Here is a 14197-nt window from a genome sequence, read left to right on the forward strand (position 1 = left end):
AGTGAAGGTGATGGCACTGCACTGTTGTCGCCAGAGAGAACAGGCACCTGGGCTATGACTCAAGTGCACTTTACATGTCTGTTCTATCCCACTGCATGGTGCCAACCTGCTCATGTAACTGTTTCTTAAAAGGTAATTCTGGAGATTTTAGGAATAAGCAATTTGGTTTGGTTTCCTAGTCTGATACCAGTACCAGTTCATATGCTACCAAATTCTTGCACTACTTTCTATGAAGCAAGCTGATTTATCACCTATTCCTGTTCATCTACTGAGCATAATAGCTAACATTTACTGGGACATAATATATGTCAGATACTGCCCTAACCGGTTTGGCTCAGTGGATGGAGTGTCAGCCTGCGGACTCAAGGGTCCCAGGTTCGATTCCAGTCAAAGGCATGTACCTTGGTTGCAGGCACATCCCCAGTAGGGGGTGTGCAAGAGGCAGCTAATCAATGTTTCTCTCTCATTGATATTCCTATTTCTCTCCCTTCCTCCCTGTAAAAAATGTTTTTATTGACTTCAGAGAGGAAGAGAAAGGGAGAGAGAGATAGAAACATCTATGATGAGAGAGAATCATAGATGTTTCTATGTTCTCTTGACTGGAATCGAACCCGGGACCCTTCAGTCCGCATGCCAACACTCTATCCACTGAGACAAACCAGCTAGGGCCTCAACCTCTTTCTTGGATCATGAATTCATTTGGAGGCAACAAGAAAATTCCAAATTGTGAAAAAAACAGGCATATTTCCCTTCATAAAAATCAAAGCTAAAATGTTTAGCTCTTAAAAATGTTTCACTGTAGTGTTTCAGGACAGGGCAGACTCCGTCCTTTTAGAACACCCCATTAGGAAACACCTGTGGCCAAGAACCCAGCCAGAGGTTTGGATGGGATGCCATATACAAGGAAATTTCAAAGTGTTGCCCTAGCTGGTTTTGCTCAGTGGATAGAGCACTGGCCTATGGACCAAAGGGTCCCAGGTTCGATTCCATCAAGGGCATGTACGGCGGTTGCAGGATACTCCCCGGCCCAGGCCCTGGTCAGGGCATGTGCAGGAGGCAACCAATCTATGTGTTTCTCTCACATTGATATTTCTGTCTTTCCCTCTTTCTGAAAATCAGTGGAAAAATATCCTCAGGTGAGGATTAAAAAAAACAAACAAACAAAAACCAAGTGTTGAGACCTTCATGTCTGGCATGAATAAAAAAAAATCTTAGTTTGGGAGTGACAAGTTGAGTACATTAGGATCACTTACTCCAAAACTACATTCTGCAACAGTGCAAGGAAAAAGGCCACGTGCCCTCTACCTCAAAGCTACGGGCTCCACTCACTCAGCACAGTGATCCTCCGATGAAACTGCTTTCTACAGTGAACTTCCTCCTGTCTCCTGGTTAAGCACAATAATGTCAAGGCTCTCTCTGGTAATCAACACCACCATCCTATCTTCAAGAATTTCAAACATCGATATAGGTCTGGCTTAATTCTTCCTTGTGCAGCCTAACCGGTTTGGGTCAGTGGATAGAGCGTCGGCCTGCGGACTGAAAGGTCCCAGGTTCGATTCCAGTCAAGGGCATGTACCTTGGTTGCGGGCACATCCCCAGTAGGAGGTGTGCAGGAGGCAGCTGATCGATGTTTCTCTCTCATCAATATTTCTAACTCTCTATCCTTCTCCTTTCCTCTCTGTGAAAAATCAATAAAATGTATTTTAAAAAAATAATAATTCTTCCTTGTGCATTTAAATAAAACTGTTGTTTACCATTCCGGTTTTATATGCTCTACTATAGTTTGAAAACTTATAAACACATTGAAATCAAAACATGAAATATAAGGAATAAAAAATAACACAGGGGGCAAAATCCATGGTATGAGGTATTCAACAGCATAGTTTATATGCACAGCACCCCACCTCACCCTCTCCAGAGGTGAGCTCAGGAAGCCAGCAAGCAGCCACCGCAAGACCTCTCCAAGACTCCGTGGTCGTCAAGGATCTAACAGCCAAGTCTGAAACAGCAACCCAAACCAAGACCCAGCGGAGGTGCTGTCCCCAGTGTCCCCAGTGTCTTCTGGGATAGAGTTTCAGATCCCGGGAGTCAGGTGCCACGCTGGGGGCTCCCTCAGCAGCAGTGATGCTGGAGGTTAATACTGGAAGCTGCGCTTGGTCTGGATGTCATCGAGGATCTGCTGCAGCTCCTCGTCCTCAAATCGCCCCTCCAGGCTGCAAGGAAACAAACAGCAATGAGCGTCTTCGCGGCTGACAATGTTCCCACACTCACGCTAACTCAGGCCCACTTCTCCATTTATCCCTAAAAACTTTTACCTTTAAATCTTTATTTCTTGCCATTCTTTTTAAGAAATACCAGCACTGTAAACTTCATAAGAAAAATCACCACACTACGTATCTTTCTGCAATTTTTTGGCTCAAAATTCATTCTGGCATGTGTTGACATTATTCCATGTTGTTCTAGTTCATTAATTTTCTCACTGCTATATAATACACACCGTCTGGTGAAATGATGTATTTGTAGTCTCTCTTTTTTTAAATCTTTGTTGAAACTATTACATGTCCCTCTCTTCCCACCATTGACCCCTTCTAATCTACCCCCAACCCCCGCCCCAGGCCTTTACCACCCTATTGTCTGTGTCCATGGGTTATGTATACATTTTTGGTTGATGACTTGCCACACACCCTATCCTCCATGCCATCTAAGGTTCCACAGTCTGTTCCATGCTTCTTTATCCTGGGATCTATTCTGTTCATCAGTTTTTTTTCGTTAGATTCCACATGAGTGAGATCATGTGATACTTGTCTTTCTCTGACTGGCTTATTTTGCTTAGCATTATACTCTCCAGGTCCCTCCATGCTGTCTCAAAATATAAGAGATCCTTCTATTTTACTGTTGCATAGTACTAGGTGTACCAGTTATTAATGCAGATTTTTTTCAATAGATGGAGTTACACATATGTTAATATATATGTGATTTGGTATGTATGCTATTTTGTTGTATTGACAAGCTTCGAAACTTCGTATGTCAAATTTTCTGAAGGTGTTAACATCATAGATATTTTTACGAATTTTGTGCCAAAAAAAGAGCATTTGCGGGAAGTTTTAATTCACTACCTTATTTTGAAGAAAAGTGCTGCTGAAAGTTATCGTATACATCCTAGAAGTGGTAGCACTGAGTTAAGTGGCAGTTCCATATTTAATTTTTTGAATAAACTTCATACTGTCTTCCACAATGCTGTACCAGTCTGCACTCCCACCAGCAGTGCACGAGGGTCCCCCTTTCTCCACATCCTTGCCAGCACTTATCATGTGTTGACTTGATGGTAGGCATTCTGACAGGTGTGAGGTGATACCTCATTGTCGTTTTCATTTGCATCTATCTGATGATCAGTGACTTTCAGCATTTTTTTCATATGTCTCTTGGCCATCTGTATGTCCACTTTGGAGAAGTGTCTATTTAGATCTTTTGCCCATTTTATAATTGGATTTTTTTGTCTTCCTTTTGTTCAGTTGTATGAGTTGCTTATATATTTTGGATATTAACCCTTTATCAGATGTATCATTGCCAAATATGTTCTCCCATACAGTGGTCTCCCTTTTCATTTTGTGGTTTATTTTGCTGTGCAGCAGCTTTTGATACTGTCTGATTTATTTTCTCCTTAGTGTCCTTTGCCCTATGATATATATCCGTAAACATATTGCTATGAGAAATGTCTGAGATTTTGCTGTCTATGGTTTCTTCTAGGTTTTTTATGGTTCCACAACTTACATTTAAGTTTTTATCCACTTTTAGTTTATTCTTGTATCTGGAATAATTTGGAGGCCTACTTTCATTTTTTTGCATGTATCTGTCCAACTTTCCCAACATCATTTATTGAAGAGACTGTCTTGACTCCATTGTATGCTCTTGCCTCCTTTGTCAAATATTGAGCATAATGGCTTGGGTCAATTTCTGGGGTCTCCATTGCATTCTATTGATCTATATGCCTATTCTTGTGCCAGTACCACAGTACCAGGTTGTCTGATTATTGGTGGCTTTGTACTACAACTTGATATCTGCCATTGTGATCCCTCCAACTTTGTTCTTCTTTCTCAAGACTACTGGGGATGCCCTAGCCTGTTTGGCTCATTGGATAGAGCATCGGCCTATGGACCAAAGGGTCCCCGGTTAGATTCCAGTCAAGGGCTTGTACCTCGGTTGGTGGCTCCTCCCAAGCCAGAGCCCTGGTCAGGGCTCATGCAGAGGAAAGCAGTTGATGTGTTTCTCTCACATCAATATTTCTGTCTTCCCTCTTCCGTCTACTCTCTCTAAAAAAAAAAAAATGGAGAAACATCCTAGGGGGTGGGATTAAAAATAAATTCATTAAAAAAGATTGCTGGGGAGATTAAGGGTCATTTTTGGTTCCACATAAATTTTTGGACTATTTGTCCTAGATCTGTGAAATATGGTGTTGGTATTTTAATGGGGATTGTATTGAATCTGTAGATTGCCTTGGATAGTATGGACATTTTAATGACGTTAATTTTACCAATCCAAGAACATGGCGTATCACGGTATATTCTTCCACTTGTTTATTTCTTCCTTTATCTTTTTTTCCAATGTCCTATAGTTTTCTGAGTACAAGTCTTTTACCATCTCCTTAGTTATATTTTTTCCTAAGTATGTTTATTTGTTGTAATAGTAAATGCTCCTATATTGGGGGCATAAATGTTTACCAGGGTTATATCCTACTGTTGGTTGGATCCCTTTAGTATTATGTAATGACCTTTGTTTTCTCTTGTGATGGCTTCATTTTGAAGTCTATACTGTCAGATATGAGTATTGCTAACCCAGCTTTTTCTTCTTTTTTCGTTTCCATTTGCATGGAAAAAATTTTCCATCCCTTCACTCTCATGTTGTGTGAGTTCTTTGCTTTGAGGTGGGTCTCTTGTAGACATCATATAGTTGGGTCATGTTTTCTTATCCATTCAATTACCCTGTGTCTTTTGACTCGAGCATTTAATCCATTTATATTTAAGATTATTGACTGGAGGCCCAGTGCACGAAAGTCATGCATGGGTAGAGTCCCTAGGGGCTGCCGGCAGGGCATCCCTTTCCCCAGCTGCCTGCGGCTGCGGCCACCCAGGGTGGCGCTGGCCAGGGGGAGGGGTTGGCCGGCCGGCCCCGCCCCCTGGTCGAACAAATTGCATATTAGGCTTTTATTATATAGGATAGGTACTTATTTATTGCAAATTTACTTCTGTATGCCTTTGTCTATTTATTATTATTACAGCAGTCCTTTTAGCATTTCTTGTAGTGCTGATTTGGTGGTGACAAATACCTTTAGCCTTTTTTGTCAAGGAAGATCTTTATTTCACCATCTATTTCGAATGATAGCTTTGCTGGATATAGTAATCTTGGTTTCAGATTCTTGCTTTTCATTACTTGGAGTACTTCATGACACTCTTCTGGACTGTAGAATTTCTGATGAGAAATTAACTGTCACACTTATGGGAGCTCCCTTGTAAGTAACAAATTGCTTTTCTCTTGCTGCCTTAATTCGTTTTTCTTTAATTTTTGGCATTTTAATTATGATGTGTCTGGGCATGGGCCTGTTCGTGTTCTTCTAGCTTGGGACTCTTTTTGCCTCCTGAACTTGTGTGACATTTTTCTTCACCAGGTTATGGAAGTTTTCTACCATTACTTCTTCAAACATGTTCTCTATCCCTTGCTCACTTTCTTGCCCTTATGGCTCACCTATTATGCCAACATTCTTGTTTCATGTTGCCCCCACAGCTCCCTTAAGCTGTCCTATTTTTTTTCTTTCGGTTTTCTGATTGTGTTATTTTTTCTATCCTATCTTCTAATTCACTGATCTGATCCTTGGCTTCCCCTATTCTGCTGTATATTCCTTCCATTCCATTGTGCTCTTTTTTAGTGTTATGTCATTCTTCATATTTACTATTTCTTTTCTCATGATCTTTAGCATCTTTGCCATCATTATTCTAAACTGTTTGATAAATTTCTTATCTCCATTTCATTTAGCTTTTCTTCTAGATAATTCTCTTGTTCTTTCATTTGGGGATGGATTTTTGTCTCCCCGTTTTGGCTGCCTGTTTGGGTTTGTGACTGTGTATTAGTTATATCTACTATGCCTCCCAATCTCTAGTGCAGGACAGTGTCAAATGCTATTTCTTCCTCATTAGCTCAGGCCAGACTCAGTGCCCCAGAGACCTGCCTCTGCCTGCAGACTGATTGGATTCAGTCTTGAGTAACTTCAAGCAATTATCCACAGGTTGGGGGAGAGGTTTCCCAACTGGGTGAGGTAACTGCTTCTGCCTGGAGGCTAATTGTTGTTCTCAGTTCTTAATGGGCCTCAGAAACTACAGAGGGTGGGGCAAGGGGTTTCCCAATGGGGTGGGTCAACTGTCTCCCCCCGCCCCCCCCCCGCCCCCAGGCAAAAAAAATCGCCTGGATAGCAAAGGTCTGCCTAAGAAAGATGTCCTCCACAGCATGAGGGAACAACTCATCACAGGAAACCAGGGTGTCTGGCTCCTGAGCTCTAATCCAGAGCCCCCACATCTCTAGTCCACTCTGCCCTCCCTCTGCAGGAGCCCAATGTGAGTGGCTGCACACAAAATTTTGTGTATTGGACCTTTAAGAGGGTGCCTGCATTTCTAGCTCTCTCTCCTTGGCATATTGTAACACTGCTGCTTTTCACAGCCAGTTACGCGGGCACCTTTCTCAGTTCTGGTGCTCTCTGCTGGGGGCCCAGCTTTGGGTTTAGACCCCAGAGCTCTCAGTGGCAAACCCTAGAGCTGAGATATGTCTCCGGACCTTCAGTTGCTTTCTGTGAGAGCTTTTCTTACCAGTCTCTATATCTATCCAGTCTCTAGTTGGCCTATACACTGATGTGATGTTTTTGCTATCACTAACACACACCAATATACCCTGGAATACACATCTACTTCTAAATCAATGAGTGGGTCTGAAGACATCCATTCAGGAATAAATTTTGGGGTCATGAGGTATATTCACCTTTACCTATATTAGATGTGGCCAAATTGCTCTCCAAAGTGACTGTACTAATTTGCACCCCATCAGTTTTTGAGAGTTTCAGCTGTTCCACACTTCTGCTAACAATGGGTTTGCTACAAAATCATCATTCTCACACTGTTAAAAGAGGCCCTCTCAATGTTTATGTCTATCCAGATTTTAAATGCACCCACTTTTTAGACAGTAATTCCAGTTGTAGGAATATATACAAAACACATCAAATTTATCATACCCAGTACTAACCTTGGGATCAGAGCCTTGGACTCCTCAGCAGTCTCTGGACAAAGGTTGGCCAAACAGGCCAATTCAAACTTATGAAGCTTTTTCTGGAGCAACAAGCTGATCATCAGGAAGAAAATCATAACAAAACATAATCAAAGAGTGATGAATAGGAAATGGGAATCAAATGAAGAAAGGAAGAGAAAAAGTAAAGCACTTGCAATCTTTCCATAATGGTTAGGGCAGTTGCAAAAGCCTACTTTCAAATTACTTCTTGGTCCTATTCCTGGAGAACAGGAAGTTAAAACAAAATGAAGGAAACAATGAAAGTTAAGAAATCACATTCAGGCAGAGAAGCCCTGCTATTGCAACTTTTGAAAAACCACAATATGCCTCAAGGAGTATGCAATGTTTCCCCAGCAATTTGTTTTGTTGCTCTCTGCTCTTCTTACCACTCTTCCTTGCTTCCTTCGTTACTAATTTTGTCAAACACATGATATTAGATGCCTCCAACCTATTAGGTGTTTGACTTGGAGAAAATTCTTTCTAATTTATCAAAATAAATGAATAAATACAGGCATACCTTACTTTGTACAAATATATATGTAAACTGCATCTTATTTTAAACAAGAGTCCCATTGCACAACATTCATGTACTGGGGGCGGGGAGGGGGGTGTCCCTCAGCCTGGCCTGCGCCCTCTCACAGTCCAGGACACCCGAGGAGTCCTTAGTGCTGCCGGGGAGGCAGGAGAGGCTCCCACCAATGCCGCTGTGCTCCCCAGCTGTGAGCCCAGCTTCTGGCTGAGTGGCGCTCCCCCTGTGGGAGTGCACTGACCACTAGCGGGCAGCTCCTGCCTTGAGCGTCTGACCCCTGGTGGTCAGTGTGTGTCATAGCAATCGGTTGTGTCGCCATTCATTCGATTTACATATTTGCCTTTTATTATATAGGATGACAAACTGTATAAAACAGCGAATTACCTGACTGCTCTGCTCAGTGGTTAGAGCGTTGGTCTATGCACCAAAATTTCGAAGATTCAATCACAGGTCAAGGGTACATACCTGGGCTGCAGGTTTAATCCCCAGCCCAGGTCAGGTCCACGTGGGAGGCAACCAATCTATGTCTCTCTCATATCAGTGCTTCTCTGTAAAAACTACTAAAAAATCTTTAAAAAAAAAATTTTTTTAATATATTTTTATTGATTTCACAGAGGAAAGGAGAGGGAGAGAGACAGAAACATCAATGATAAGAGAGAATCATTGATCGGTTGCCTCCTGCACACTCCACATCATGGATCGAGCCTGCAACCCGGGCAATGTGTCCTGACTGGGAATTGAACTGTGACCTCCTGGTTCATAAGTAGACACTCAAACACAGGGCCACGCTGGCCAGGCCCAATAAAAAATCTTCTAAAAGAATAAATAAAAATAAAATAGAGCACATCAATGGTAAATGTGGTTTGAAAGAAAACTTTAATTATCTGTTCAGAAACAAAACACTGTGTTTATCACTCTATTACAAGCATATTAATGTACAAAATTTAGAAATTACAGAAAGGCAAAATAAAACCGCGACCTACCCATATTACCACATAAACAAATACCAACATATAATCTTAGTATAATAGCATTCTAGACATTTTTCTGTTTCAGAATATAAACTCACACATTCTATTAGTAACTTTTTGTCACTTGAAGCTATTTTCATTTTGTAAAGAAAATACAGTAAATTTTACTTAAGTTTATAAAGAGGTTCATAATGTTTTCAAATGAGCACATACTCATTTACGAACAATACCAAAAAAGTATTAATAGCCCTGGCCTATTGCTCAGTGGTTAGAACATCAGTCTGTGGACCAAAGGGTCTTGGGTTCAATTCCTGGTCAAGGGTACGCAACTTGCCGAAACCGGTTTGGCTCAGTGGATAGAGTGTCGGCCTGCGGACTGAAGGGTCCCAGGTTCGATTCCGGTCAAGGGCATGTACCTGGGTTGCAGGCACATCCCCAGTAGGAGATGTGCAGGAGGCAGCAGATCGATGTTTCTCTCTCATCAATGTTTCTAACTCTCTATCTCTCTCCCTTCCTCTCTGTAAAAAATCAATAAAATATATTTTTAAAAAAAAGGGTACGCAACTTGATTGCAGGCTCAGTGTGTGAGTGGGAGGCAACCAATTGATGTGTCTCTAACACATAGATGTTTTCCTCTCCCCCTCCACCATCACGTCCACTCTCTCTAAAAACCAATAAAAAAATTATCCTCAGTCTTTGGGTGAGGATTAAAAAAAAAGTATCGCCCTGGCTGGTTTGGCTCAGTGGAGTCAGCCTGTGGACTGAAGGGGCCTGGGTTCGATTCGTCAAGGGCACATGCCTGGGTTGTGGGCTTGGTCCCAGTAGGGTACATGTAGGAGGCAGCTAATCAGTGATTCTCTCTTATCATTGATGTTTCTATCTCTCTCTCCCTCTCCCTTCTTATCTGAAATCAATAAAAATATGTATTTTTTAAAAAGTATCAGTAATGTAAAATAATCTAAAATTCTTCCCAGAAATAACCAGTATTAATATTTTTCATAGCCCGGCCAGCATGGCTCAGTGGTTGAGCATTGACCTATGAGCCAAAAGGTAACAGGTTCCATTCTCAGTCAGGGCACATGTCTGGGTTTGGGGCTCCATCCCCAGTAGGGGGCATGGAGGACACAGCTGATCGATTCCTCTCATCAATGTTTCTATTTCTATCTCCCTCTCTCTTCCTCTCTGAAATCAACACAAATATATTTTTTAAATTATAAAAAGGAATCCTAACATGTTATACCAAAATTGGCCATTTTTCTTTTTTCTTTTCTTCATCCTCACTAGAGGGTATTTTTTCCATTGCTTTACAGAGAGATTGGAAGAGAGGAATGGAGGAGGGAAGGCTGGAAGAGGTTGAGAGAGAAACATCAATGTGAGAGAGACACATTGACTGTTTCCTTTGACAGATATCCCTTTGAGCAGCGGTTCTCAACCTGTGGGTTGCGACCCCTTTGGCAGTCGAACGACCCTTTCACAGGAGTCGCCTAAGACCATCCTGCATATCAGATATTTACATTACAATTCGTAACAGTAGCAACATTACAGTTATGAAGTAGCAACGAAAATAATTTTATGGTTGGATCACAACATGAGGAACTGTATTTAAAGGGCCAGAAGGTTGAGAACCATTGTCTTAGAGGCATAGGTAGTGAACCTGAAACCCAGGCACATGCCCTGACCAGGAATTGAACCCCTCCCTTCTGGTTTATAGGTCAACGCTCAGCAACTGAACCACACCAGCCAGGCACAACTGGCCATTTTTCACTCAACAACATAGTAACTGTTTTCCATGTTAGTACACACGTGACTACACATTCCACTGAAAAGTTGAGCCATAACTTATACATCAAATTTCCTCTTGTTGAACATTTCACTTGTTTCCAATGTTTTTTGAACATCATTTTAATGAACACTTGTTTGTGTAGTTGATTGCTGTGTGTTTTAAAAATAAATTCCTGGAAGTAGGATTATTCAAAGGATAAGACTGTCTGAAGGCTTCTGAGAGACATGCCCCTTACAAGGGCTTTACCAATATATGCTCTCACCAGCAATAAATGACAGTGCCCATTTCTCCTACCTGTTACACTAGGATTCCCATTCTTTTTAATCTTTTCTAAGTCTACTTAGCTATTTCACCATTTCTTTGATTTCCTTAAATATGACCATTATTTCATGTGAACTAGTCATTTAAAGTTCTGATATAAATCAAGCCATTTTTATGAACTGGGTATCATCTAAGGATATCAATCCTTCCTCAGTTTATTCACACTTACATTTTACACATGGCATTTTATCAATATAGGAAAGTTTAAATACATTTATGTAAATTCATTTATTTATTCAATTAATTATTTAGTGCCTACAATGAGACTAACACAGTGATGAATATGACTAAGTCCCTACCTTCACAAAGCTTACATTCAACTAGAGTCAATCATGTTTCCCACATTTAAAGTTTTGCTAAACCACAATATATACATTCAGTCATGCTGTCACACTTGTCACACAGCACTTTACGCATCATAGCTTAAATTTAGATCCTTAATTTCTTAGGAATTTATTTTGGTGTAATATAGAGTTCAAACTTTGTTGTAAAATATTTCCCCACTAATTTACAGTGCCATTTTAACCATAAATTGGACTCATATAAAATATAATAAATTTGTATTTGAATGTTTCCAAATTTTCTATTGTTTCAATGATCTATTTCATGACAAAATATCACTATATTATTTCAATTATTATTACTTTTTAATGCATTTTAACATCTAATAGAGTAAATTTCCCTTCATTTTTCTTTTTAAAAAATTTTTGACAATTCTCACAAATTTAAGATCATTTTATTCTGCTCTCCCTTTCAATTCCCTCAAGGATTTAGAATAGCAAATGTATACATTAGTTTGGGGCAAATTGACATTTTTGCAACATAAAGACTTTTCATTCATGAATGTGTTTAAATTCATCTTCATTTATTCAAGTCATCTTTTAGGCCTAACAGTTTATAATTTTACATGGAAGCTATGCACAGTTCCTTCCAGTCTTTTCTCCATGCATACATTCACACTTGTCAGAATAGACTATATTTCCCATACAGTTTTATCACCTTCATTTTCTGCACACTTAACATATGTAACCATCTTTCCATTTCTTTGTCTATCATAGGTTTTAATGACAGCATAGTAGCCCATCAAACGGATTTACCACAATGTATTTAATTACTGTCAGGGGTGGGGCAGGTCAGCAAACCACCTGCAGCCCCTCACCCTGGCCGGCCCCACCCCCAGCCCCTTACCCCAGAGAGCCCCGCCCATGGCCACTCACCCCAGCCAGCCCGCCCCTGCTGGCCCCCATTGGGGTGGAACAGCTGCACCCCATCAGTGCACAAATTTGTGCACCAGTCCTCTAGTTCATATATATTTTTTTAGTCCAAATATGCTGATATCCATACAAATGTTTTAAATCACCTACTATCCAGTAAAACTGACACTTAAAACCCAAGCCGATTTGGCTCAGTGGATAGAGCATCTGCCTAGCTGAAGGGTCCTGGGTTCGATTCTGAGTCAAGGGCACATATCTTGGTTGTAGGTTACATCCCAACCCTTGTCAGGGCACATGCAGGAGGCAACCAATCGATGTGTCTCTCTCACATCAATGTTTCTCTCTCTGTGTCTCTCCCCCTCCCTTCCACTCTCTCTAAAGATCAATAAAAAAGTGTCCTCAGGTGAGGATTAACAAAAACAAACAATAAAAAACTGACCCTTTGGGAAGATGTGCTATTCTTCCTGTGGCCTTCAATACTCCCCAGCACATCACTATGTCCAGGGCACATCCAACCCAATGTGAAAAGCAAACATTGATGTTTCTCTCTGTCTTTCCCTCTCTCTTAAACATCAATGGAAAAATATCCTCAGGTGAGGAGTCACAACAAAACAAAACACACACACACAAAATGCTGTTTTTTTTTAATTGATTCAAGAGAGAAAGGGAGATAGAAACATCAATGATGAGAGAGAATCATTGATTAGCTGCCTCCTGCACGGCCCCTACTGAGGGAATCGAGCCCCCAACCAGGGCATGTGCCCTTGGCCAGAATCAAATCTGGGACCCTTTAGTCTGCAGGCCGATGCTCTGTCCATTGAGCCAAACTGGGTAGGGCCAAAATGCTGTTTTTTACAATACAAAACAGCATATATACATACATACATACATATATATGAATATATATACATATATACACATATACATATATATACATATATATATATATATATATATATATATATATATATATATATATATATGAATGCATGAAAAAAGATCTGAAAGGCTATCAACAAACTGCTAATAATAGTTACTTTGCAAGGAGGTAACTGGGATTTGGGATATGCAAGAAGGTAGCAAAAGAGAAATCTGGCCTTATAAGCAATTTTTAATTTTTGACAAATTATTTTGCATACATTAATCCTCGAGATGATGGGGGTGGATAATAGCATTCTACCTGTACATGTCCAATAGTCTGGATTAACAAAAACTTTCTTTTAGCCCAGCTGGCACGGCTCAGTGGTTGAGTGTCAACTTACGAACCAGGTCATGGTTCGATTCCTGGTCAGGGCACATGCCCGGGTTTCAGGCTTGATCCCCAGTGTGGGGTGTGCATGGTGGGGTTGTGCATGACGCAGCCAATCAATGATTCTCTCTCATCACAGATTTTTTCTCTCTCTCTCTCTCCCTCTCTGAAATCAATAAAAATAAAATGTATTTTTTTAAAAACTTCTTTTAGCACTCACCTACGGACACTGGCAATGGTTTCTCTGTTTTTGAAACGACTGAAACGAGCTGTGTAGTTTAAAGTTTTCATGAAGACCTCAGAAAGTTCCTGTTCGTCCTCTGCACTCTCATTCTGTTGCTTTCGATGTTCCAGAAGCATGTGAACTTCTGAATTTAGAAGTGTCTCGGCTGTTTCAAACTCTATTTGTGAGAAGCATAAACGTTAGCTGAAAATATTCTTTCAAAAGTGAGCTTCTAAATGTTGATTTTTGCCTTTGAGACTTACAGCAAGTCTCTGTCCCTGCAGAAATCCAACTTTACCTTCATCCAGACTTGTATACAAGACACAGTGGAGTTCATGAGACACTACAACAGTGGTTCTCAACCTTCTGGCCCTTTAAATACAGTTCCTCATGTTGTGACCCAACCATAAAATTATTTTTGTTGCTACTTCATAACTGTAATGTTGCTAGTTATGAATCGCAATGTAAATATCTGATATACAGGATGGTCTTAGGCGACCCCTGTGAAAGGGTCGTTCGACCCCCAAAGGGGTCGAGACCCACAGGTTGAGAACCGCTGCACTAAAAGCTCATTTGGGTTAGTT

The 14197-nt window shown here is 40.7% G+C and overlaps 1 protein-coding gene across 1 annotated transcript; it reads right to left on the bottom strand.

The window, feature by feature from the left end:
• Positions 1-1854: 1854 nt before the first annotated feature.
• Positions 1855-13919, bottom strand: POLR2D (RNA polymerase II subunit D). Its single transcript, XM_014468175.2, has 3 exons — positions 13611-13919; positions 7282-7377; positions 1855-2213 (listed from the first exon to the last, which is right to left on the bottom strand). Exons 1-3 carry the CDS (start codon positions 13748-13750, stop codon positions 2135-2137), a joined length of 315 nt encoding a protein of 104 aa, XP_014323661.1. The 5' UTR covers positions 13751-13919; the 3' UTR covers positions 1855-2134.
• Between the last annotated feature and the right edge of the window lie 278 nt (positions 13920-14197).

The sequence above is a fragment of the Myotis lucifugus genome, unplaced genomic scaffold, assembly GCF_000147115.1.
Source record: "Myotis lucifugus unplaced genomic scaffold, Myoluc2.0 scaffold_433, whole genome shotgun sequence".
NCBI classification, from domain to species: domain Eukaryota; kingdom Metazoa; phylum Chordata; class Mammalia; order Chiroptera; family Vespertilionidae; genus Myotis; species Myotis lucifugus.

Coding starts and splice junctions, on each gene's coding strand:
- POLR2D (XM_014468175.2), bottom strand. CDS start 13,750: ATGCTTCTGGAACATCGAAAGCAACAGAATGAGAGTGCAGAGGACGAA. Junction 7,378..13,610: donor ACCATTGCCAGTGTCCGTAG/GTGAGTGCTAAA, acceptor CCTGATGATCAG/CTTGTTGCTCCAGAAAAAGC. Junction 2,214..7,281: donor TCCAAGGCTCTGATCCCAAG/GTTAGTACTGGG, acceptor GTTTCCTTGCAG/CCTGGAGGGGCGATTTGAGG.